At 52.2% G+C, this 25,804-nt stretch overlaps 1 protein-coding gene across 2 annotated transcripts in view; it reads left to right on the top strand.

The window, feature by feature from the left end:
• PDE8A (phosphodiesterase 8A) overlaps positions 1-24,302 on the top strand; it is an 81,526-nt gene extending 57,224 nt beyond the window's left edge. For both annotated transcript variants that reach the window (XM_054589154.1, XM_054589158.1), the window contains exons 9-23: positions 3,157-3,239; positions 4,697-4,748; positions 4,856-4,898; positions 8,820-8,897; positions 10,694-10,764; positions 11,032-11,196; positions 12,414-12,462; positions 12,676-12,811; positions 14,289-14,487; positions 15,434-15,651; positions 17,289-17,421; positions 17,904-18,071; positions 19,637-19,766; positions 20,648-20,759; positions 23,964-24,302. In XM_054589154.1, coding sequence (XP_054445129.1) covers positions 3,157-3,239; positions 4,697-4,748; positions 4,856-4,898; positions 8,820-8,897; positions 10,694-10,764; positions 11,032-11,196; positions 12,414-12,462; positions 12,676-12,811; positions 14,289-14,487; positions 15,434-15,651; positions 17,289-17,421; positions 17,904-18,071; positions 19,637-19,766; positions 20,648-20,759; positions 23,964-24,000 — 1,674 coding nt within the window. In that variant the 3' untranslated portion in view covers positions 24,001-24,302. The remainder of the gene's footprint in view (positions 1-3,156; positions 3,240-4,696; positions 4,749-4,855; positions 4,899-8,819; positions 8,898-10,693; positions 10,765-11,031; positions 11,197-12,413; positions 12,463-12,675; positions 12,812-14,288; positions 14,488-15,433; positions 15,652-17,288; positions 17,422-17,903; positions 18,072-19,636; positions 19,767-20,647; positions 20,760-23,963) is intronic.
• Positions 24,303-25,804: the final 1,502 nt, after the last annotated feature.

The following is a 25,804-nucleotide window of genomic DNA, read 5'->3' as shown; positions in this document are numbered from 1 at the left end:
CAGGGTTCTTGGGAAGACGGGAAAAGTAGCCGTCTGTCCTTTGTCAGCAACGTGCTCGTCGTCTGGCAGCCCTGCAGCAGGACGGGGCGCTTCGCTGGGCCGGCTTTGCACCTGCAAGAACATAGGGCCTTTCTAATGGAGTCGCCCTGGGAGAATGAGGGCCCCGGGCGAGGTGGCACCCTGCTCGGGGGGAGAGTGCAGCTGTGCGCTGGAAGCCAGGGGGAGGCCTCGGAGGGCGTTAGGTGATGGGTGGGGGCTTTAGATTGTCAGATTCTAGGGGTGCCCATCGGTCAGCTAGTCGTGGGGGCAGACGAGAAACAGACGTTCATGCAGAGAACGTTGCCAACGCCGCTCTCTGCAAACCCCCGCCGCTCTCTGCCCTCAGGGGCGGCTCCTCCTGCTGGGGGCTGACGCCGTGGGACCTCAGTGTGCAGGCTGCCGCCCACGCTGCCCTGTGCCCCTCATGCGAGCTTCTGGACTCTTCCCCCTTCCCTTCCTCCCCAGGGCTCTGTCAGGGCCCGTGGCCCCTGTCTCCTCACATACCTGGGCCTTCCACTGCTCTTCTCTTCCAGAAATTTTGAGTGTTTTGCCTCAGAAAGTGGGTGTTGTAGGCGCTGAATAAAGGTTGGCTGCCCGGCGCCTGCCAGGGACAGTGACGTACGGCCGCGGAGCCCTTTATCTTTTCACAGTCATTAGTCTCCTCCGTGGAGTCTGTCACCAAGCCTGATGTCTGCTGAGCTCCTGCCTCTGAGTGTCCGCTGCCTGGGCCTGGCTTTGTTCAGGGCCTGTCACGCCCTGGGGCTGTGGTGGTCCAATCCAGCGGGGGCTCCCGCCTCCCAGCCCCCCTCCAGTCAGTCCGCCTGCACTGGATGAGGGACGGCGTAACCCGTCACTCCCCCGTGCAGACCCCACGCGTTTGGCCAGGCTCCCGGGGCTCTGTCCTCGCACCCCGGCCTGCCTTTTCCGCTTGGTACACAGAAGCCCTGGCTGTTCCTTGACCATGTACCATGGCAAGCACTGTGCTAGGCCTGGGCGTAGGACGGCGGGGGGTGGTGATTTAATTAAGAGGAGGAGCCCTGAGGAGGGACTGAGTTGGAGAAGCCCAGCGTGGCCCGGCACCTGCCCCGGAGCAGGAGGGAGGTGTGGGTCTTGGTGCGGCAGGGCGCGGGGCCGGCCGGAGAGGGTGTGCGTGCGGGGCCCCTGCGTGGGGCAGGCCTGTGCCGGGCGCGGCCGGGTGCCGGGGCCTTGCGTGGAGTTCGTGTGCACGTACACTACCAGCTGTGACCTTCCCAGCGGTGTTCTAGGGCAGAACTTGGCTACTCTCAGGAACTAAAACTTAAGAATTTATGGTAGGTCAATATTTTAAAATAGATTTTTGATAAGTATGATATATGGCAAGTAAATATTTTTAGTTTCCATTGGTGACTGGAAATCTCACAGGCCACTCTGTTACCCCAGCAGAGTCCTTGCTGGCGTGTCCTGCTCTGACGGCCGGACTGTTCGGCCCTGGCCGGTAGCTGACAGCTGCCTCCGTCTGTTCAGAAAGGACCAGAGGAGAAAGTCCCGGATATGCTCTTAAAGCGCTGACTGGTTGAATTGGTCTCTCCTGTTTCTGCCGCTCTTTTTGAAATCTCACAGCTCTGTTGAGAGAATTCGCACGCTGTACAGTCTGCCCATTCAGTGCTGGTGCTCTTTGCACAGACTTGGGCAAACCACCACCGCGCTCCACCTCCCCTCCTTCTCTTGATAGTGAGCTTCAGCAGCAACCCCGAGGCCTGTCTGCCGAGGCGCGTGTGGACGCGGAGGACAGGATGTGCGTTTCCGCCTGGGATCCCTGTGTAGCCCATGCCTGTGCCCAGCGTGCCAACCGCCAACAGCCCCCCCTGCCCCTGGCGAGCACTTAGTCACGCCCGCGCCGCCCTTCTGCTCCTGGGCCAGTGAGCACTGAGCTGGGCTCTCTGGCTCTTTCCGAGTTCAGTCCTTCGTTGGTGCCGTTGTTCTCAGAAGCGCACCAGGAAGCATGGGTAACCGTCCTCTGCTCTCGGGGTCCTGGCTTCTCTTGGAGCCCCTTTTCCAGAGGAGCCTGAGGATGAGGTTTGACTGCTGGCGTCTCGTGCGGGTCACCACGCCCCATGCCTAGGAGATTTCAGGATCGACCTCCTCTAAGGGCCTGGACAGGAGACTTGAGCTGAGCCGCCCAGCTGCCATGGGGGCACAGCCCCTGCCGGGCTCCGCTCTGGTCCTGTCCAGGCCCTTAGAGGAAGTGGATCCTGGGGTCCTGGACCCCGAGACCCTCTGGGGCTCCAGACGGTTGAGGAGGTTGCACAACCCCCTGTGGGGCATGTCCTGCGGTGAGCAGGTTTTAGGGGTTGTCACAGCTGGAGAGCCCTTGGTGACTCCTGGAGGAATTCAGGGCCTTTTAGGTGGTACCATGAACAGGCTTCTCCCAGGCCGCTCGCACCACCTCCAGAGCAGGGGTGCTGCCCGAAGCCCCCTCTTCTCACCGCAGCCCCGTCCTGCATGCACCTGCTCCTGAGGCTGCGGTTCTGCTCGGAAAGCAAGCCTCTGTTTTGTCTAATCTGAGAGCGCGACTAATGCAATGGCAGCCGTGCATTTTAAGGTCTCGCCTGTGTGTGCTGCCTGAACCCGGTCCTGGCCGTCACCTCCTCGTCCCCACCCAGACTCAGCGGGTCCAAAAGCCTCCCACAACCCCGGCGGTGGTAGCAGCCCACATGCCAGTGGCCCCGGAATGTTCCCGTCTCTCGTAGTCCTGTTCTCCCCTCCCAAATGCAGGGCCGGGGCCACACGCCCCCCCCCCCGCACACCACCGTGCAGGTGGGAGCCATGAGGGGCGGAGCTTGGGAGGTGAAGTGAGGGAGTGCCCTCCGCTTGCTTGCGGGCCAGGGGCCTCTTCTGCCAGCAGACGGCACACAAGTGGTCACCGAGACGGCGGCGGCCAGCTCTTGTCAGCAGCCAGGATGAGGTGGACGTGGGAGGGCAAGGAGTGTCAGGTCGCACAGGGTTGTGTCTGGGGCCACGGTGCCTTTCATGCTAATTATTTAAACAACGGTAAATGCATCGGCGCCTGCAGTGGAAAATGTTCTTGGATTTATGTTTTGAACAGAAAGTATAATGATGCTTACATTCCATTTATAGGAGTGGCAAGGAATTTACTATGCCAAAAACGGAGATAATGTACAACAAAATGTGAAGATAATACCTGTCACTGGACAGGGAGGGTAAGTGGAAAAAACAGGTGCTCCAACCAACGTACCATGTTTGACTTATTATAAAATGTACTTTGAATACTTAAGTAAGTTAAGAACTGCATACAGGGATTTGAAAGAAAGATTTGAAATAGGTCAGGTGTCATCCCAGAAGCACCTTCCAGGGCGGCCTCCTCGTGCCTGCGGCCTGACCCTCCAGACTCCGAGCCTCTTGCTGCAACCGCGCAGACACACAGGGGACTAACGCTCCGCAATCGGACCGCCCCTTCGTTACGCTGGACAGTAAGAACACTGACTGATGGATTCCCCGCATTTAAAAGATTTCTATCTAATCTGATAGCCTATGTGTTATTGCTGCATAGACCTATCAAATTAAGTAAAAATATTTTAAATAGTGTCATTTGTGGAAACTCTCATGTAAAGAAGATGTGACTACAGATTGGAAAGCCGTGTGTCAGGAGCCTAAAAAAATCTCCTATGGTTTTTCTCAGAATCTGTCTTAAGTACTATAAACAATGGAAAAGTATGACTATGTTATAGAACACCCAGCAGTACAACGTGCAACCATTAGAAACGATGGAAAAGTAAGTTACAAGGAAAAATGCTCATGACAGACGCAAAAGTCAAAATGTAAAACCGCACCTAGTGTGTGACCTCAGTCACGAAAACGGAGGAAGGGAAAGGCCCCGGGAGGCGGTGTGGCCATGGCGGCCTTCACTCCTGCGCCGCCCAGTGCCCGCCGGACGGCCCTTCTCTTCATCCTAAGCGCCGTCTCTGTTTCCCGGATCAGGAACCTGAGGCTTCGTGCTCGGCCTCTGGCCCCAGGCCCGCCTGCCAGGGCTCGGCGGAGCCAGGCGGCGCCTCTGCGCGGGCTGCGTGGCTCACACACTTGGTCACCAGGCTTCGCTGCCAGTTGGCGGTGGCTTTAGGGAGACGGTCTGTGTGGGTTCTCTGTTCTGATTCTTTGCCTTTTTATGTCCTTTCCAATTTTTTTTGTGATAAGTGTATAATCAGTTTGATTATCAGGGGAAAAACTGAAAGAAAAAAAAAATCAAAGGAACAGTAAGTGAGGAGAGTCAGCAGCTTCTGAGATAAGCCCCGGTTGCTTTGCCATCAGCTCCCCGCTGACCGAGGGCCCCGGGGGCGTGAAAATGAAAACTTGTGAAGGGACGACAGGCTTCTGGTTGGTTAACCTGCAATACAGTTTTAAACACATAGGTGTTTTTTATTGTATGTTATGATGACTTGGGAGAATTTTGTTGTTTTTCCTGAAGAGTCAACTTCTTTTCAACAGTCACTGCAGGGTGTTTGTAGATGCTTGTTTATTGGTGGTCTTGGCCACAAACCATAGAAGTGCTTTTCTTAGAGAACCTTGTGGAAGAGAGATGCTCTTTTGATAATGAAAAAACAGCTACATATGTCAGACTAGAGAGTCGGGAGAGAAATAATGCCTTGTTTTCTACTTGCAGAAAAATTAGACACTATGTGTCCATTATCAGAGTGTGCCATGGCAACAATAAGGTATGTAAGGGGTCCCTTGGGCCCCCAGCGCCCCCTGCCCCCAGCAAGATTCCTCTTCTCGCATTCCTAGGCGATCAGAACTAATGGCTTTTAAAATTTATTTTTAGGCTGAGAAAATAGCTGAATGTGTTCAGTCTGACACTCACACAGGTACGGTGCTCCATATTCATTCTTAGGGTTCATTGAACTTTTGGAAAAAATGAAGTAAAAACAGCCCCTCAATCCGACTGTGTCCTAGGACCTGGCAGCCCTGCTCCCCGGGCCGGTCTGCGAGGCGCAGGCCCTGAGCACGTAGGACATTTGGACAGGTGTCCCCTGGGGAGAGAACTGGTCACCTCGAGTGCATGACCTTACGTGAAGATGGTTTGTCAGCCTGATCGGGGCTGTGAGGGGCAGGAGTGCTGGGTGTCAGGCTGCGGAGCTTTCGCAGGGACGTCTGCCTCTCCCGACGGTGGTCACCGCCAGCCTACAGGAGGGAGCCGGGTGCCTTCGCACTTGCCCCGCCTGGTACCTGTCTCCTGGGCCTCAGACAGTCTGCTCCTCCTGCATCTGTGCGACTGCATATGGTCCAGGAAGGGGACTGTGTCCCATTCCTCAGGGACGTGCTTTCCGCCGCAGCACACAGCTCATTCATTCCTTCCTGGAAGGTTGCCCTTGTGCTTTCTGAGTGTTTACTGTGTGCGAGGCTCTGTGCTGACTGTGTTGAATTGAAACCTTGTAATACCCCGGTGGGTTCTGGAGGTGAAACTCCTTTTTGCAGATAAGGAGACTGAAAGGCTAACGGGTCTGCCCACGGATGTCCACCTGGGCAGCGGCGGGCTGGCGCTCAGTCCACACGGCCAGTCCCTGCGCACACGCTGGGGTGGTGCTTGTGGGGCCTCGGGAGCGTTCAGGGCTCTCGTGTGAAAAGCAGAGTCACGCTGATACTGAGGGGCATGTGGCAAGTGATGAGAAGAGATCGGTAGTGGGTGACAAAGGACCAGGGATGCCATGGTGCCTCAGGGGAAGAGGAGAGAGCCCCAGACAAGACAGGTGCCTTTGAATAACACGGGGGTGTGTGGAAGGAAAAGCATTTCAGAAATAAAAACAGGCTGAGAAGAGGAAAATGCAGAGTTCTAGAAAGAGCAAGGATGAAATCTTACCGGCACGGAGGATGCTAGGAGCAGGGGAGGGTTTCATCTGCAGGCAGCGGGAGCCTGAGGGTGTTGGAGCTGCGGGGCAGCGTGAGGTCTGAGCTCTTAAGAAGCTATAGAGCATGTGTGTGACACAGATCATGTGGAAGGAGGGGCCGGAGACAAGAATGCCAGTGTCGCCGTAGTCTGGAGGAGAGAGAACAGCCAGGGCGGAGTACCGTGGAGACGGTAGGAGGAGGGGGTGGCAGGAGCGAGGGGAAGGTGGTGAGGGGCCCGAGCGCAGAAAGCAGGCGCGAGCAGTTGCGTGGTGACCTGGCTGGGGAAGGTGGCCGTGGAAGGCCGCGCTTGCCAGGCCCCGGGCTCGCGTGTTCCCTCATCTGCTCGTCCATCTGCAAGTTTCCGCTGCGGGCCTGCTGGGCACCAGGGCCCTTGTTTCCATGCGCTGCAGAGAGACCAGGGCCGGGGTGTAAGTTTTGCTGTCGGCAAAGCATCAGCAAGTAGCACAGATGTGGAACTGATGAAGGGGTGTGGAGATGGAGGCGACCCAGGAGGAGGTGGTGGGAAAGGCGAGGAGAAGGCAGGTTCCTGGAGAGACCACGTGCATTGGGGTCCGAGGCAGCGGGAACCTATTGGGTGGCCCTGAGTCAGGGAGGGGAGAACGGGGACGCATCAGTCATGGTCGGGCCGAACTGCACAGAGGAAAGAGGGAGGGGAGTACAGGGTCGGACGCGGCTTTTGCATCCAAGAGCTCACGGGCGACGTGGAGCCAGCACGACCCTAACCCTTACACTACACGGTCAGGGAGCGCCTTCACTCAGATTTTTAAGAACTATTTAGACGAGCCCTGTGAGGTACGCGTGGCTATTACTGGCATTTCTTTATTACAGAGAAAGGCACTGAGGTAGAGAAGGGCTGAATGACAGCCCAGAGTCGGGCAGCCAGAAGTGACGGCTGGCACGGGAAGGCGGAGTCAGGGACACGGTCACAGAGGACGTCCGCTGGGGGGGTGGGGGGCTCTCAAACTGCAGCTGCGCCGGGTCCTCCTGTCGTTTCACTAGCTCACGCCCCACGCCCCCACCCCTCGGGGTCACCCCTCTCACCTAGAGGAGCCGTGCGCTGCGCAGTTGCCGTCCCCCTCGGCAACTAGCCGGCTTTACGTCCAAGAGACTCAACTGGTGGCCCTGCCTTGGGAGGCCTTGGTTATATCTCACAAAAATCAGGTCTGAAGAAGAAAAGGAGTTACTAGAAGGAAACGGGGTGGCTCACAGGTTGGACAAGGAAGCTGAAGAGCTGCTCTGAAAAGAGCCGGAGCCAAGGGAAGCCGGCTGACTGGCCCGGCGGCCCTCGGAGCAGCGTGGCGGGGGCCGGGCACGGGGTGCTGCCAGCACCGCGGGACAGGCGGCCTCCCCCATGGCCTCCCCGCCGGGGGCGGGCTCTGGGCGGGGAGTAAGGAGGCCTCTGGCCTCCCCTTCTGTAGTGGGAGTCACAGAACAAGGAGCTCAGATTCTGGGTGTCCAGAAAAGTAGCACATTTCCCAGCACATGTCCCCTTTTAAGTGTCCTACGTGTTGTTTTCACATCATACTTCCTCACCAAAGACACTTGGTGTGATAAGTGTCTGTGCTGTAAACCTGGAGTGGGTCTGGATCAGGCCTGCGTCTGGTGTGAGGCCACCGACGTGAACGTGGGGGACTCTGTGTGACGGGGGCAGAAGGAATCTCAACACACCATCCTTCATGGTGCCGCATGGGGAGGGGGCGGGGCTGGGGAGATGCTCCCCGGTGCCTGAGGGGTGCCCAAATGGAGGTGACCAGGTAAGATGTAAGTCCAGAGCTCAGGATAAAGCAGCAACCCAGGAATTACTTAAAGCAGAAGAAAGGATGGAACCTCCCAAGGAGATTGTATTTCCTGGGAAGAGAAGGGCTCAGGACAGACATCTGGGAACACAAGGGATGGGGACTGGTTAGGAAAGAGGGAACCATGAGGGAGGAGGAGTGAGAGATGGAAGGAAAACCAGGAGCATGGACTTAGGCAAACCAGGAGTTTGCAGGAAGAGTGATCCATTGTATCTGGTGCCACAGGTCAAGTCAGGCAAGAATTGTCCTTCAGGTGAAGCAGCACAGAGGTCAGCAGTGAGGGTGACAAGCTCGCGGTCAGTGCCCACGGAAAGGGGAGAGGAGCAAATAGCCAGTGCAAAGGTGTCTCGGAGGTGGGGATGCACCCGGCCCGCTGGTGAGCAGCTCTGGGGCGGGACCACCGCGGGGCGGAGCGCACGGGCCTGCAGGTGGACGGCCGGAGCCAGTTTCCTCGTCTGTGAAATGGGGACAGGTTGGAGAGGCTCAGCACCACGCATGGCACCCAGCAGGTGCACAGAGGAGGGGACAGGAGGACCAGCGCTGCCTTGTCATTGATTGGCATGGGGTCAGGGAGACCGCTGAGGCAGCCCGTTTGGAGCCAGAAGAGCAGTGGTCCCGTTCACAGGCAGTGGGGCTGGGCGAGGGGACAGGGAGAGAAATGGGCCTTTGACCCGCACCCCCAACCAGGGGCTGGAGCTACCTCGGGAGGGAGCATGTTCTTCCCCGGGGCTTCTTAGATCTTGTATTATAGAAAAAAATACATAAACGATTTTTTTTTCCTCTGGGGGAAGTATGGGTGGCGATCAGAATCTTCCTACCATTTTACTCAGTCTTACAGAGCTGTAATAGGAGGAGTTCTACTAGTTCTCACGTCACATCTTGAGGCTCTAATTACATAATTGTACCATGTGGGTCAGTCTGAGAAACTCAGGCCCTAAAAACCTCATTTTCATAGTCATATCTGGGAAGCACTGTGTGGGTTTTTGTGGCAATTTAAATCCTAAGTTTTGTCTTAAATTTTTACATCGGTAATTAATGTGTTAACATCCCTCTGAGCAGGTGATTTATAATTTGTTTCCACAGATACTCAGTCGGGCAAACATAAGGACAAGAGAAAAAGCTCACTGGACGTCAGAAGCCTGGCCTCTCGAACAAATGAAGGTAGGTGCTCGAGACGAGAGGAGGTGTTGGCCACACAGTGCGGAGCACATGCGGCCCGACACCCCCCCCCCCATCCCCGCGTCACTGGCTGCCTCTGGCTCAGATGGGGAGGGCGCCTTCTAGCCACCTGTGTCATCTCCCCTCCTCCCACTCCTGCCAGTGGGCTCCATCCTGAGCCTTCTGATGGACTCAGGGAATAAAGAGGAGGGAAAGGTACGTTTTACGATCTCTTCTGTAGTTCATCTGTTGTAATGGTATGAGTAATGCATTTGAAAATTAACAATATACAGCAGGTCCTCGAATAACCTCATTTTGTTCAATGTTGATAGAAAAAGAGCAGTTGCTGGCCAGGTCACTGTGTGTGCAGAGGGTACCAGATCTCCCCGCGTCTGCGTGGGTTTCCTCCTGGTCCTCTGGTTTCCTCCCACCTCCCAGAGATGAATGGGCACGTCTAGGTGCCCCCTCTGGTGGGGGTGGGGCTTGTGCAGAAGGGGCCCCGCCTGCACCGTAGCTGCCAGGGAGGCTCTGGCCATTCTTGACCCTAAACTGGAATAAGCGGGTTAAAAAATATTGATCTCGTGTGTAGCTCACACTTCAGTGTTTAATACTGGAAGTGTGTTTTGTTTTTATTTGTAAGTTTGGTGATGTTTTGTCATCAGAAATATGCTTCCATACAGAGTTACAGTTGGCTTTTGTGTACTGACTTTGTGCCAAATAATCCTGATACACTGATTGTCAGATGTCTGTAGATTCTCTGGGATTTTGTGCACACACAGAACAATCTTTATACGTTTTTTCTAACTTTATTGCATTTATACCATTTGTTTTTTGCAAGCATGTTCACTATCATATTTTTAAACAACAAGTCTTCCTATGACATGGTGATAAAACATGGTTTTTATTTTTGGTTTCATAACCGCACTGGGTAAAGTGGAAAGTTGGCAACCATATGCTAGTCACCAAAATTAGATTGCAAGCGTTTTGTTGGTCGCCAGCATTTGAAGCCTTTGAGAGCCCCTGAGCTGGTTTGTCTCGCAGTTTTTCCCACTGGGCTGGCAATGTGAGCGGCCACGCCAGTCTGTGAACACTGTGTGTTCCTGTAAGGCCTTTGGTAAAGAGCACTCGGCCCGACAGTGGCGCTTTCAGGGAGACACACAGAACTCTGTGTGACTGTGTTTTCCTGCCTGCGTACTGCTGGGCTCCGCTCCCCCGCCACCACCCAAAGGAACCACATCTTGCAGGAGCAACAAAAAGTTAAATTCCAGAGCCTTGGAGTTGCTGCTCACCTTGGTTAAGGTGTTTACCTGATTAGATTAAGCATAACAGTGGAAAACCCCGCAGGGTACTTTGAAAACTCATGAGAAATTTATGTGCTTCAGTTCATGGTGAATTGTAGTTATAGCTCCTGCCACGCAGAGAGCCTGGGTCGCATTGTCTTCCAGAACATTCTCACTCCTGGATAGCAGCAAGCTGTATAGTTATAAAGCTGTATTATTATAAGGACAAAAAGAGGCTTGTCTTTGGCCTTGGCGTGCTAGATTGTTTCCTGTTTTCTCTCTGACGTCAGAAGTTTGGACTGGGGGGGCACGTGCATCCTAGTGCCTAGAACCGAAGGAAGCAGAGGGGGCTTGTTGGGACGGGAAGGGAGCTCAGTGAGCTGGGCGGTTCTGGCCCTGCGCCCTCGTTCTGCAGATGGGCACACTGAGGCCAGGGAGAGGGGGACGTGGAGCCCTGGCCCGGGGCAGGTGTGTGAGGCTGTGCCTACCCTGATCTCTGCTCCTGTGCTCTCTCCACAGTGGCCAGCCAGCGACGACACTCCTCCCTGGCGCGGATACATTCCATGACCATTGAGGCGCCCATCACCAAGGTGAGGCGGTTCGTGGTCGGTGTCTGCTGAGCAGGGATGTCCCTTGCTTCCCCCAGTTGATTGTTGCCAGTGAGAACGAACAGGGACCCGCAACAGTAACAGTGCTCCCCAAGGGCAGGGAGCGGCTTCCTCTGGAGGGAGAGGACTGAGGCGTGAAGAGCGAGCCAGGCCTCAGGCAGCCTTGAGCTCGGCTGCCAGCCTGGCTCTAGGTGGCTTTCCCGTTGTTTTTATGGTGAGGAAGCTCAAGCCTTTCTTTCCACATTGTAGGTTATCAATATTATCAACGCTGCCCAGGAAAACAGTCCCATGCCTGTGACAGAAGCCTTAGACCGCGTGCTTGAAATTCTGAGAACCACTGAATTATATTCACCGCAATTCGGTGCTAAGGATGACGATCCTCACGCCAACGACCTGGTTGGGGGCCTCATGTCTGTAAGTGCGCTGGCCGGTCTGCTGGCTGGAGCCTGCTCTTGCTGTTTGTCCCGCTGTTACCTGTTCCTGGGCTGGGCTACGTGGAGCCCTCTGCCTGCCTGTCTGCATGGTAGGCTCTGCCCGGAGCCCGCACCACTGGCTGCCCCCACCCCAGACCTCGGCTTGGAGCAGAGCAGGGAGGGGCATGTTCTAGACTGTCTGCGGCGCTAGGGCTCCACTTTCGCTTTGGGGTTCTGCAGGAGGTTTATTTAAATAATGTTTAATTGTTTTTAAAGATTTTGAAAACTGGGGCAGAAAAAAAATGAAATGTTCTATACTACATTACAAAACAGAGAAAATATATACACTTAAAGAGGACCCCAGAGATGGGGCATGATTTCCCTCCAAACATTCTACAGATTTGGTGATTTGATGGGGCAAGAATGACTTGGGACCATCTGATCAGAAGGGGGCTTTGTACCCCGGGCTCTGGAGAGGCCCTCGGCGCCGCCTCTAGCCCATCTAGGGCAGGGGTCTTACAAGGGAAATACGACCTGGTGGAAAACTGATCGGTCCATTGCTGCCATCTTTGTGTTGGTCAGAAATAAAATTCACCTTCCCTCGCAGTTCTTGCTTTATGAAGTCTTGATGTCTTAAATGTAATTTTTAAGACACCCAGTGACTTCAGAAAAGGTGGCATGGTCCGCAGGGATGATCCTGTGTAACACAGGTCTGGCCTATTGTGGCAGAGGCTTCTCCGGCCTGTGGGCGAGGGGAGCAGAGGGGCACTGTGGCGGGGGGAGTCACCACGGGATGGAGAAGGGGCTGCTGCAGGGCCCAGATGGTGGTCTGGAAGCAGCTCTCACCCCCGAGATGGCTGGGCAGAGAGAGGACGCTCGGAGCAAGGGAGACTCCAGCTCTTGTAGGAAGCCTGGTGTCCACTGGGACCAAGGGCAGAGGGGCATTGTCCCTGGGAAACAGAGCCACCCGGCGTGCCCGTGGGAAAGCCAGGCCTGCCCCCGGCCTCTGCCCGGCCCGGCGCTATCCTGGGTCTAGCCAGGCCTCCCCGGCAAGGCTGTGCACCTCCAGAAGGGGCACGGGCTCCCTGGGGCGCACTGATGAGGCATGCTGCCCTTTCCTGTCCTCCGGGACCAACTGTCCTGGGGTCCTCAAGAAGTAAAGGGCAGCTGTGACCTGATTGTGACTTCCCTTTTTCTTGTTTTCTTGATTTTTATCAGGATGGTTTGCGAAGGCTCTCTGGGAATGAATATGTTCTTTCAGCAAAAGGTAAGTTTTTCCTTTTTCCTTTTTTGGATTGCTATTTACATTACAGTCAAGCTTAAGTGATGAAAATAATAAACTTTTCAGATAGTTTTTCTCAGCTGTTAGCAGTTTTCTCGGCATATCCTAAAACCTCAGAAACACAGCACTGCCCCTCCTCAGGAAGAGCGAATGCCAGAAAGCTTGTTAATGCCATTCTCCAAATTAACCACTCCCCAGGCCTGCACCAAGCCTCGGGCCATATGATCACTCCCATCTCCCTTCACGACGTCCCGCCGCGCGTCGCTCAGGCCATGGAAAATGAGGACCACTGGGACTTCGATATTTTTGAACTCGAGGCTGCCACTCAGAATAGGTGAGTTCTCGTGGGGCCTCCCTCAGCAAGCAGAGCGCTCGATGCCGCGGGCCTGTGTGTGGGAAGCCGCCCCCGGACTGGAGTGGGTTTTGCATCAAGCTCGTCCCTGGTCCTCAGGAGGAGGCTCAGGAAAGGGGAGCAGGGCAGCAGGTGCCCCTGAGTCTGAGTGGGGGCATCCGTGAGAAGCTGGGGCAAGCCTGCCTGGCCCTGACTCCTGAGGACACAGCAGACTCGCGGGACAGGAACTGTGAAACTGAGCAAGTGGCTAGGCCTCCAGATAGCGGGGTTTTTTTTTTCTGTAAAATACAGTTACTGATTTCTCCTGAAGGTAGTGATATGTTGAAATAGTAGCAAGGAGCCCCCACACAGAGCCTAGAACTAAAAATTACACACACACCCCCCCCCTTGAGAAGAGCTGTCCCCAGATCTTGGTTGCTGTGCCAGGTATGGGGACCAAGACTCTAGTCACCCTGGACTGGGTGTGACCATAGCCTGCGGGAGATTGGGGTTGTATCTTTAATTGTGCGCCTTGGTGGGAAAGAACTTTCAGCCACAGGGGTGTGGTTGACTTGGCACCAGCTGCGTGATGTGACAGAGCCGAGGCTGGCCTGGGCGCCCTTCAGGTGGGAGTCTCTTGAGCTGGTGAAGAGCAGTCCCAGGACAGGTGTGCTCTCTCGGGGGGTCACCATGGGGTAACTCCTCCGGTCTCATCCCAACCTGGGGGAACCGTCCCCACAGTGGCCCTGTCCTCGCTCTCATTCACCCTGAGTCAGCTTTCTGATGTGCTCTACCCCCATGTCCCCGATGTGGGCAGAGACGGTGGGAAAGAGCTTGCCACACAGGTGACAGGGCCGTCACGTGGACCAGGCCGAGGCAGGTGAGTTCCGGCCCTATGAGCCGGATCGCCCCTGGGCACTGCCTCAGCGGAGCCAGATTCCTTGGCCTTCCAAGCCAAAAGCCGGGTCACGGACGGGGTAGCCAGCTGGTCACCTTCTAAAGGGGCACTTCCTCAGAGTCAACAGCCACCTCCGGAGAGTTGAGACCATTACATGGCATGTGACAGTGTCAGGCTCATGTGTGGTCATTAGAAATCATCATTGTCTTCAGGCAGGACATCGGCCAGTGGCACAGGTCCAGGAGGTCCAGAGAAGACAGGGTCCAAGGTGGTGCAAGTTTAACTTGGCTACAAACACGTTGACTTTGAGGAACCCAGTAGCGCAAGTAGGAGCTTGAGCCCGAGCCCGAGCCCGAGCCCGAGCCCAGCCAGTGGGAGCACCAGATAAGAACTCTGAGGCCCGAATTAGAACTGGGCTCCCGTCAAACTTGGTGCTGCCTCCCAAGAGAAAGGGCCACAGAGGCAAGCGCCCCTTTGCTGCCCTCGCCCTCTCTGAAGTTGGACTCGGGTTTGCTCACCGGATCTAACCTGTCCAAGGCTTCAAACACTTTGCCTTAATGCTACACTTGTTTTTCCTCGTAGGCCTTTAATTTATCTTGGTCTCAAAATCTTCGCTCATTTTGGGATCTGTGGATTCTTAAACTGCTCCGAGACAACACTGAGGTCGTGGTTACAGACGATTGAAGCCAATTACCATTCTTCCAACCCCTACCACAACTCTACACATTCCGCCGACGTGCTGCACGCCACTGCCTATTTCCTCCGCAGAGAGAGGATAAAGGTGAGCTGTCTGCACCATTGCTGCCCCCACCCAGTTGCCACGCGGTGTGACCGCTCAGAAGTGATCCCACGCACGTGCAGCCTGGCCCAGGAGGGCTGTGGCTCTGGGGGTCCCTGCGCTCATTCAGGATGTGAGCCCAGCAGTTTCCACGGGTGTGAGAGCAGTAGGAGTTGGGACCCAGGGAGAAAGCGGCTGGACAGCAGATGGCTGTTCCCTGGGGGCTCACCCTGAACCCACAGACATGTCCAGCCAGCTAAGTGTTGGCTGGCGCCACTTTAGAGCCCCCACCTAGCCCCCCAGAGTCTGGGAAGGGGCGAGGTCATGTCTAGCACATGGATGTGTTGACCACATGTTAGTTCCTCACCCTGAAGGCAGCCCTGTCAGAGCTGGGTCTTGCTGCCCCCTCTCCTGTCTTTGTTTTGTTGTAAAAGAAAGGCCATTCGCTAGACCTAGGCAGGGTCAGCGTCCAGAGACTGGACTAGTTCATAAAGTACAAAAACCAGCGGCAGGAAAGGGATGTCTGTGTCAGTCATACAAGGATCAGCATACAAAGAGGACCCACATTTTTTGCTATAATTTATTGCTTCTGAACTACCCTGCAGATAACAAATACATATTCAGAAAGCAAACTTCAATTTAACAGCATTCGCTGAGATATAATTCACATCATACAGTTCAGCCACTTACTCCTCTCTGTTGAGGACACCCTTTATTTGGTAGGTCCTTAAATTGGGGACTGAGAATCCAGTAACATTTCCTAAAACACATGCAAAAATGTAAGTTTCACAGTAGAGAGGTAGGGAAACTGGACTTGCTCCACAATATGCTTTTCTGAGAAACCTGAAATATTCTTACGTTAAAGTAATAGGACAGAAAGAAAACTACACAGAAGGAGTCCTTGCTTTCAGCCCAGTGCCCCAGTTTTTAAAAGGTCTCTTGTTCTCAGCAAACTTTAGATCCACTCGACGAGGCCGCGGCCCTCATTGCAGCCACCGTTCATGACGTGGACCACCCTGGGAGAACCAACTCCTTCCTGTGTAACGCTGGAAGCAAGCTGGCCATCCTGTACAATGACCTCGCTGTGCTGGAGAGCCACCATGCGGCCCTGGCCTTCCAGCTGACCACTGGAGACGACAAATGCAACATCTTCAAAAACATGGAGAGGTGAGAAGAGGGACCTACTGAAGTATGTTGGGCCCTCTCTCTGTTAACAGCTCTATTGTGACACATTCATATACTGCACTGTTCATCCATTTGAAGTGTACAGTGGTCATTATGCAGAGTACTGCCACCTGTCTGCCATCAAACTTAGGACATTTTCATCCCCCCATATCAAACTCATGAGCAGTCACTCCTCCCTCACCCCACTCCCCAGCCCTGGGCCACTAAGCTACTTCCCATCTCCATAGATATGCCTGTTCTGGACATGTCACATCAGTGGCAACGTATCCACTATGCCATCTCTTGTGACTGGCGTCGTTCACTTAGCACAGTGGTTTCAAGGTTCAGCTCCTCTGTGTCTTGATGTTTCAAGACAAGGAAGTATAATGCTGACATCTTGAGCTTTCACAGACTCAGAACCTATCATCTGCCTGGACAGCCCACTGTGCTCCCCTGCGCCCAAAAAACTTATTTTCTCTGTTCACACATCACTCCCCTGTCATTCCCCTGACCCCCAACACTAATTATTCAGCCGCAAGTTCCTTTGTAGCACTTGTCACATTTTTAAAATTCCTTACTTAATGTCTGATTCGATTCTTAAGCTGAGATCATGGTGTCACATGTCTTTTGTTCATCACTGTGCCCTCAGCGTCTAGCGACAGGAACTGAGTATCAGAAGAAGGAAAATGTATTCTGCCAAGAGGAATACAGGGGTGGGCAAAAATAGATTTACAGTTGTGAGTACACGATATAGGTTGTTCTTGTATTATTATTTCTTAGGTTGTTCTTGTATTATTATTTCTTAATTATTGTGTTATTTTCCATATGAACAACGGTATTTAGATAGCTACTTATTCATTTGGTTTTTTAAAGGAAAGTTTTAATATGGGATTTGGGGTTTTATAAAAAGGAGATTCCTGATTTTAAAACTCTCCTTTGCCACGTTCTAGAATTTCAGAGGTGGAAGTAAAGCAGGTTTGACTCACAGTTCCTTGTGTATGGATAGGTGCAGATCAGTTATCTCTGGAAAGCACACAAGACCCTGATAAAGGGCTGTTTCCAGGGAATGGAATGGGGTGACTGGAGAAAAGTGGCAGAATACAGATTTCACTTCTTATCCTCCGCACCTTCTGAATTTTTAACTATATGGTTTGCATCCTCAAAAAATAAAAATTTGGGAATGAAGCCACTGCTGGAGGAAGCGGTATCAAGCACCCCCTGAGACTTGCTCTACTGGCAGGAGGTCTGCCCTCCGCGTTTCTGGACACCAATGCTGTCGGGGCCTCACGCGGGGCGCATCTGCGTAAGCGCAGGCCTCCGTCTCCCCGAGACAGCAGGCTCTGCTCGCCCCGCTCCACTTCTGTTCTATTCTGAGCACCGCGTGCCTTGCACTACGGGATGACAATGATGTGGATGCTGCATCTATGACGTCCTGCCCTTAAGCTTCTGATTTTCACTTCTGTTGAGGTTGAGGCACTAACCTATCACTTCCACGTTTGTGCAAAGGGCGCCTTCCAGTGCTGTTAGAACTTGGGCCACAGTGGACAGGCATCCCAGGTAACAGCTAGTTTCCAGGAGTCCCTACCTGTCCGGTCTGGATCTGTGATCTGCAGCAACCTCTCATTTATCGTCTGAAATAGGAATGACTATCGGACACTGCGCCAGGCTATTATTGACATGGTCTTGGCCACGGAGATGACGAGGCACTTTGAACACGTCAACAAGTTTGTCAACAGTGTCAACAAGCCCTTGGCAGCACTAGAAGAAAATGAGGTAAGGGAGACCACCAGGCAGGCCTACGTTTGGGACCTGTATCCCTGTGTGTCGCTGACTCACTGAATTTAAATTCCACTGGTTAAATTATTTAAAGGACAAAAACTTGGCAGGAAAGAAAGGAGGACATCCAAAAACAGATGTAAAAACTCCAAAGGGAGGGTCAAATTTTAGATAAACGCACTTGAAGGATGGGCCACTCCCCAGTTCGTGGACATTTTGGGGTAGGCGGGAGCCCTTGGGGTCTCTCTAGCCACGCCCCGCTGTGCACGCTCTGCGGTGGCAGCACCTATCACTGGGCCGCAGTGTTCCCGTGTGAAGTGAGGGGCCAAGCTCCATGCCCAGAGTCTGTCTGGTGAACCCCTTAACCGGTAGATCCCAGACAGTGCCTCGCTGTGCTTCCAGGTGGACCACCCCGGTAGGACAGGGCATGGCACCAGGGGACCCATTTTGATTGCCTTAAATTCCACTCAATGTTTTAGGAAACTGATAAAGATCAAGAAGCCATCGACACTATGCTCCGCACCCCAGAGAACCGGACTCTGATCAAACGGATGCTGATTAAGTGCGCTGATGTGTCCAACCCCTGCCGGCCCTTGGAGCAGTGCATTGAGTGGGCTGCACGCATCTCAGAAGAATATTTTTCTCAGGTGAGACACAGCCTCTTACGTTTCTTAATTTTTTTTTTTCCTCTGATGGGAGCAGTATCTGTGGGGCTTAGCATAGATTCACTGTCACCACTCGCAGTCCCTCAATTCTAAGCGCACGGTGACATCCCACTCACTCAGCCACTGACCTGTCTCAGCACAGAGGAGCCTGTCCCCTGGCGCTGCACATTCAGAAACAGCCCTCCCAGATCTGGCTCGGTGGCCTTCGGGGTACATTCTGTACGTCCTTTGTTGCGGACCTAAGACCCAGGACGAGAACACAGACCCACAGGAGCCACTGCCGCTGTACTTGGCAAACATTCTCAGGATGTGCGGATGTTAGAGCACAGATAAGTTTTGTTTCTTCCATTAGTTTCAGTGCAGGGAGAGCCCCTTGTGCGAGACAAGGTCAGTGGGACAAAAAACAAATTTCCAAAGTCTAAATATTGAAGCCTCAGTCCCACACCCTCTCCACGTGAAACCATCTTTTCTTACAAGCGCCACAAAACTTCTCAGCTTGACCGCTGCTCCAGCATGCAGTCGCTGAGGCCACAGCGCCACCACAGTCCCCGTCTGTTTTCCTCTCTCCACCTTCATTTACTCTCCCTGCTGACCTTCAGAACACTGCTCCCTCCCTCCTGACAGTCACCGCCCTGGTGATCTCTTGCCTCACGCAGCTGGTTCCTCCTCTGTCTGTCCCGTCAGCCCCGCCCACGTCCCTGTTCTGGAGCAGCACTGACAGCCTCCCCGTTCTCTGCTGACCCAGCAGGAGGCAGCAGGGGGAGGGCGGGTGGGATGGGGTTTACAGCCTGCAGGCGTGTGCAGTGTTGTCCCAGACCTTCGCACGCATTCACTGCTCGCCCACAGCAACTTCCAGGCCTGCGAGCTCCACTCACGGCATGTGCGCTGCTTAGGTGAACCCTATTTTCCCTGAATCTTTTCCATGTTTAGATGCACAAGTAGTTACCATTGTTTACAATTCAGTCAGTACACACTGCCCAGGCTTGCAGCGCAGGAGCAGCGGGCCGCATCACCCGGTGGTGTAAGTGCGCTCTGTGACGGTCACCCAGCGACGCATGACTACATGTAAACAAGTTAAAAAGGCTCTGGGATGAAGGGGGTTTTTTTTGTTTTTTTTTTTAAACCTCAAGGATCTCAAGGGTGTTCAGAAAGTTTCCAAGTAAGGTACTGTGGCCTGAGATGAGAAGCAGCCCCTAGCCCCTCTTCTGATGAGAAGGGGGCTGCTGCTCACCATCGCGGTGCTGGTGTCAGGCCCTGGAAACACCTGCTGGATGCGGGGTGGCTGAGCTGTGACAGGGACAGCGCCGCAGTGGCAGTGCTCGGCTGCACTTCAGCTGCCATTCCAAAGCTTAACTGAGGAGCTTCAGCAGGAGGCTTCCGGGTGCTGACAACACAGGGCGGGTGTCTTCAGGCCCTCCCGGCACAGAGCAGTCCCCACTCTGGAAACAACTTTGTATCTGGTGGCAGGTCTGGTTGTGTTGGTTGGTGCTCTAGTGGAGTAGAGCCGACACTGGAGTCTCATAATTCTGGCATTTTCGGCCTTGCAGACCGATGAAGAAAAGCAACAGGATTTACCCGTGGTGATGCCGGTTTTTGACAGAAACACCTGCAGCATCCCCAAGTCCCAGATCTCCTTCATTGACTACTTCATCACAGGCATGTTCGATGCTTGGGACGGTAAGAACTCTGAGAAGACATTTCCGACATAACTGAACGGCACAGGGACTAGCAAATGCTGTATTTGACTCTAGGTGAGGCTTGGAGACTTAGGCTTTCCAGGACTGAGGAGAACAAGCAGCCATCGCCGAGGGCCCCTGGGGCTTGGGCTCTTTGTGCACATCCTCATACCCGCCCCCAGGGTGGAGGTCCTTATGCCAGTTTCTTAGGTGAGAATTGACCTCGGGGCCACACAGCTCCTAGTGGAGAACTGAGGATTCAAAACCTCTACCACGGATGCCACACCGCCACGCTGTTCCTCCAGAAGCTCTGCCATTTGCTGCCAGGCCTCACTCTGGAACAGCCTGAGAGTGGGCGGGTCCCTGGCGGATGCACTGCGCCCTTCTCTAACCTTCAGCGCCAGCCAAGGAGCCCATCAGGTGCAGGTGTCGCAGAACGGAGGTCCCCTTAGTGCTCCCCGAGAACCTGCTCCACCTGCCATGGGGCTGCACTTGGGGGAAGGGCTACAGGGCAGGCAGCCGTGCTGGCGCGGTCTACAGCGGGGGGCCCGGGGGAGCGGCACACCCGGGAGAGAAGGGCACTGCCTGCTCCCTCCCGGTAATGCCATAAGGTGGGGGGCTCGCTATAGTTTCCGACACCTCAGCGCCAAAGGTGCCGTTTGTGGGAACTAAGCAGAGCTCAGCTTTATTTATCAGAGTTGGCAGCGGAACAGGTCCGAGGAGCTGCTGTGTGCCCCCCGCCCCCGCGCTGTGCCTGTTTAGTGCTCCTTAGCGCTCCGCAAATGCCTCCGCCCATCCCCTTTTTCTTCCCAATGCTCGCACCTTAGCCTATACCTCTAAACTGAGGCTGTGAAAAGATCTCACATTCCCCTCTTTCTCCAGCCTTTGTAGACCTACCAGAGTTACTGCAGCATCTGGACAACAATTTTAAATACTGGAAAGGACTCGATGAAATGAAGGTGCGGAGCACCCGACCACCTCCAGAACCAGAAGGGTAGGTGACCCTGTTCCTTGGTTTTACCAGTGTCACACAAAATAGGAAAAGCAGACAGGATACAGAAAGTGTACAGCCAGTGAGAGCCACATTTTGTAGCCAGCACTGATCTCATCAGGCTCGGTGTGGTTTCTGAGTTTGCTGGGCAGAAGGTTCTGCCTTCAGCACTGTCACTTCCACAACCTTCGTTCCCTTCATCAGCAAAGTGAGGATAAAGTGAAAGTGGTCATTCAAAGCGTTGAGGGTCGTGGTGAAGGTCAAGGGACAGGTAATAAAGTTATAGGCTGTGAAAGTGGAGTAGGTCAAGATGGTGCGGACTGAGGTGAAGGTGAATGTTTAGGTGGTAAAAGTGGTGCAGGAAGGTAATGGTGAAGGTGGTGAGTCTCAATGGGCAGGTGGTATAGGTCAAAGGGAGGGCGATGGATGTGAATGTTTAGGTGGCAAAGGAGGTGGTCAAAGTGAAAGTGGACAAGTTCAAAGTGCAGGTAGTGAAAGGTAAAGATTGTAATGGTGAAAGAGGTGGATGAAGGCGGTGCAGGTCATGGCGAAGGAGGTAACTAGGTAAAGATGAAGGCAGTGAGAGCTGCAATGGAGGAGCAGCTGTGCGAACACGGTGAAAGCGAGGGCAGTGATGGTGGAGACGGTGGTTCAAAGTGAGGATGGAAGTAGCGCCAAGCTGAAGGCTGCAGTGGTGAGAACAGTAAGGTGAAGCTGGTAAAGGTGCTGAAAGTTGTGTTGAAGGTCAAGAGGCAGGTAGTAAGGGTGTAAGAGTTCCAAGTGAGGGTTAAGGGGAAAGTACAGGTGGTCAAAGTGAAGGTCAAGGTGATAAAGGTAAAAGTGAAGGTCATGGAGATCATAGTGAAGAAAAGTGGTGAACGTGGAGAAGTTCTTAGGGTAAAGGTGATGAAAGTGAAGGCTGCGACAGTGAAGGTGACAGTGGTAGTAATGGTCAAGGCGAAGATAAGGGTGGTGACGCTGAAGGTTATGAAGTCAAGATGAAGATGGCGAAGGTATGAGTGGTGAAAATGGGATGGGCGAGGCGAAGGTGAGGGGGTGAAGGTGGCCAAAGTAGTGAACGTCAGGTGATGGTAACAATGATGGTGAAGGTAGTGAACACAGTGGTCAAGGTGAAGGTGTTGAAAGTAAAGGTGGTGAGTTCAAGTGAGGGTAAAGGTTTGGATTAAGAAGTAGGGAGTGAAACGGTGAAGTTTAAGAAGAAGGTGAAGGTTAGGATGAGAAAAGTGAATGTGGTGGACGTGAGGGTGGCCACTTTGAAGGAGGTGAAGACAGTGAAGATGAATGTGGTGATAGTGGAGAAGGTGGTGACGGTAAAAGTGAAGGTGATGAAGGTCAAGAGGAAAAGCGGTAAAAGCGGTGGTCAAGGCTGAGGCATTGACAATATAGGTTGTGAAGTTCAATGTGAAAGTAAAGGAGCAGGAGGCAGTGAATGTGACAGTGAAGGTTGAGGTGGAGAAGTTCAGAGGGTGAAAATGGTAAAAGTAAGGGGAGGTGTCAGATGGTGGAAGCGGAGGTGAAGAAGATGATGGTTAAATGATGAAGTGAAGGTCGTGAACGTGAACTGGTGGGGGGAGGGGGAGGGGGAGGCTGCAGTGGCGGTGGTCGAGGTGACTGGTTCAGGTCGAGGGGACTGTGAATGGGATGTGGGTGGTGCAAGTGTTGTAAGCAAAGGTGAGGATGTGAAGGTTTGGATTAGGTGAAGATGAAGGCAGCAAATCACTGTGTGAAACGGTGAAGTTTAAGAAGATAAAGGTGGCAAAGGGTCCGTGTAAAGGAGTGTAAAGGTTACAACAGTGAATGTGGTGCAGGTCAAAGTGAAGGAGGTAAAAGTAGTGAAGGTGGTGATGGTGAGGTGGGGAAATAGTAAAGGTGCACGTTGAAGGCACTGAAGGTCAAGGTAGAAGGTAGTGAAGTCAAAGTGAGTGTAGGTGGTGCAAGTGGAGTTGGTGAAGGTGCTAGTGTACGTGGTGGAAATGGTGAAGATAGAGGTCAGGGTGAAGGTCGAGGTCAAGGTGCCGAATGTCACATTGAAGGCGATGAAGGTCCAGGTAAAGTTGATGGTGAAGTGTAGGTCGGGAAAATGGTAAGGTCAAGGTAGTAGAGGTCCACGTAAAGATGGTGAAAGTCAAAGTGAAGGTGGTCAGGGTTGTGGTGAAGGTAATGAAGGTAGTGAATATGAATGTTAAGGTGGTAATGATGAAGGTAGTGAAGGTGTAGGAAGGAGTTGGGTTAAGGTGAAGCTAAATAGATAAAGGTGATGATCTTGAAAGTCAAGGTGAAGGCTGTGGTTAACTGAAGGTCGAGAAGGTGCTGAAGATCAGTGTGCGAGGGAGGTGAAAACCTCTCAAACTTACGCTTCTACGGATCTTCAGACTTACCTTGAAATCTGCTCTGTATTCGGGCACTTTCTCACGACTGTGATTCAGCACTAAGAACACCCTATGGCAGTCTTACCTTTGCTGACTTCCCACATCATAGAAGGTACACTCACGTACTTTGGAACACTGCTGAGTGTTCCAAGTTTCGAGGTTGATTACTAATATCAATTATTAAAATATTTTATTACAACTTTAATATTTTCTGAGTTTAAAAATACTTCAAAGCCTTTTTTTTTTTTAGATTTTATTTATTTTTCAGAGAGAGCGGGAAGGCAGGGGGGAAGAGGAGGAGAGAAACATGGACTAGTTGCCTCTCACATGCCCCCAACTGGGGACCTGGCCTGCAACCCAGGCATGTGCCCGATGGGGAACTGAACCGGTGACCTTTCAGTTCGCAGGCTGGCGCTCAACCCATTGAACCACACCAGCCACAGCTGCAAAGCTGACGTTAAATGCCATGACCAAATAAATATACAAGGTTCATATTATGTAATACTTGATGTACACTTATTTTCATAATGCAAATTAAGAATATAAAATGACCTTTCTACTGCACTATAGAAGCAACTGTTTAATTTTTTAAATGATTTTATTTTTAGAGAGCGAGGGAGGGAAGGAGAGAGAGACATCGATTTGGTTGCCTCTTGTAAGCATCCTGTTTGGGGACCAAACTGGGAACTGAACTGGCAACCTTATGCTCTGTGGGCTGATTCCCAACCAACAGAGCCATACCAGTCAGGGCTAGAAATATTTGTATGTTACACTTCTTTTCTGACTTATGCTAATCAGGAAACCCTGTCTTCCACAGGAGAAGGGCTCCTTCTCTGCAGAAACCGGACCTCTGAAACTGCTCTAACTCACTTGATGGACTTTGCCAGTGACTCTGCAAATTACAAGAAATTAGAACTGAACACTTTTTTCATAAAATTTTATTAATGACTTTTCCAAAAGTTTGCCTTATTTTGTAGAGTGTTTATACCAAATATTCTCATAGAAACAAACAGCAAACATGAAATATTTACTAAACTGACTTTTTAAAACCAATCTGTTTTCATCTTCAATGGTAATCTTTAATTCCAGAGATTTATAAAGGTTCTGTATCTTCACATTTTCAATAAATGTAGTATCATTAAAAAAATGAAACATGATGACATATCAAAATACTTATTTCATTTTAAACTTGCTTTTTGTCCAAGATAAAAATGAAATTAAACTATTTGTTTTTAAGAATTCATGTGTCACCTTTTCTTTGGTGTTTTACAGGACTTAAAATATTTCATTTTTTTCTCCCTCTAAATGAAGAATATCTATTTACGGGTAAGATAAATCACTATTTCAACATTATAAAAGGTCAGGAACAGGTTGAAAAATCCTCAGAGCTACCTCTAATTCATGTGACTGTCAGGCACTCTGAAGGGCAGACTCCTCAGGGGTCTCTCTAAGGAAAGAAAGGCCCCTTTTTCCTGTGTGAAGACATGTGACCTCAGTGGGTAACTGCAGACTGAGGCGGGAAGGAAGCCCTCTGCCCTCCTCCTCCACGTGCCAGGTAAGACCAGGCGTGACCGCCACAAGCAACTTGGCCATCATGGGGTACAGATAGCAGTTCAGGCAATATCTAGAATTTGCACCACCAAGAACCAGGACTAATAGAACCATCTGAAGCATAACATAACTTGATATAGTTGAAGAGAGAAAAGAAGCAATAGAAACCTTAAGGCAAATCAACATAATTTACGAAACAACAGGTAGATTTCAAAAAGAACCAGACAATCTAGAAATGAAGAATATCATCATCGAAACAAACCTCTACAGGTTTAACAGAAGACCAGACATTACTAAACACAGAACTAGTGAATTGGAAGGCTTACGGTAGTCAGCAGGCAGCAGAGAGAGATTAAAAATGGAAAATATGAGAAAAGTTAAAATAGAGTAGAATGAAATGTTTCCAAATGTGTCTGAACTAGGAGAGCAAAAAGGGAGCATACTAGGGACACGCACCACCCACAGAAAGCCTAAGAGGCCCTTGGGATTTGACTGACACAGCTCCTCAGATTTAAAGGGCACACCGATCCCAAGTAGGATCAATCAAATAAATCCACATGACACACAAACTGCAGAGCACTGAGTTCAAAGCATAACCTAAGCGCCTAGAAAACAGACCGCTTACATGGAACTAGTGTTAGACAGCCAGCAGACTCCTTCCCTGCGTAAGACAAAGTAATTACATTTCCAAAATACTGCCAAAACAATGAGCTGTATATTCTAAACATGTGAATTGTTTGTGGATTACACTTCAATAAAGCTGTTTAAGAGAAAAAAACCCAAAACTGACCTCATACTCAAGACTATGGTACCCTGTGGTTGACGAGTTTCTAAAGTGGCTCCCACCGGTCCCTGCCTCCTGGTAGTCACAGCGGTGGGCTCGACCTGGCAGCTTGCTTCTAACCAACAGAACGTGGCAACAGTGGTGGAGTGTCACATGCAAATGCAGCTACAAAAGGTAGGGCGTTAGTTTCCGAAAGCTGCCATAATAAATGAACACAAGCTGGTGGTGGGGAACAACCTACTTGTTTTCTCAGGTGACGTCAGGTGCGGGTGGGAGGGCTCCTTGCCAGCCTCCGAGGGAGAACCCGGCCCACGCATCGCTCC

This window comes from Pteronotus mesoamericanus, unplaced genomic scaffold, assembly GCF_021234165.1.
Source record: "Pteronotus mesoamericanus isolate MK-2021 breed Mesoamerican mustached bat unplaced genomic scaffold, CSHL_Meso_final contig_1242, whole genome shotgun sequence".
NCBI classification, from domain to species: domain Eukaryota; kingdom Metazoa; phylum Chordata; class Mammalia; order Chiroptera; family Mormoopidae; genus Pteronotus; species Pteronotus mesoamericanus.
This window is presented reverse-complemented; position numbering and strand designations above follow the sequence as displayed.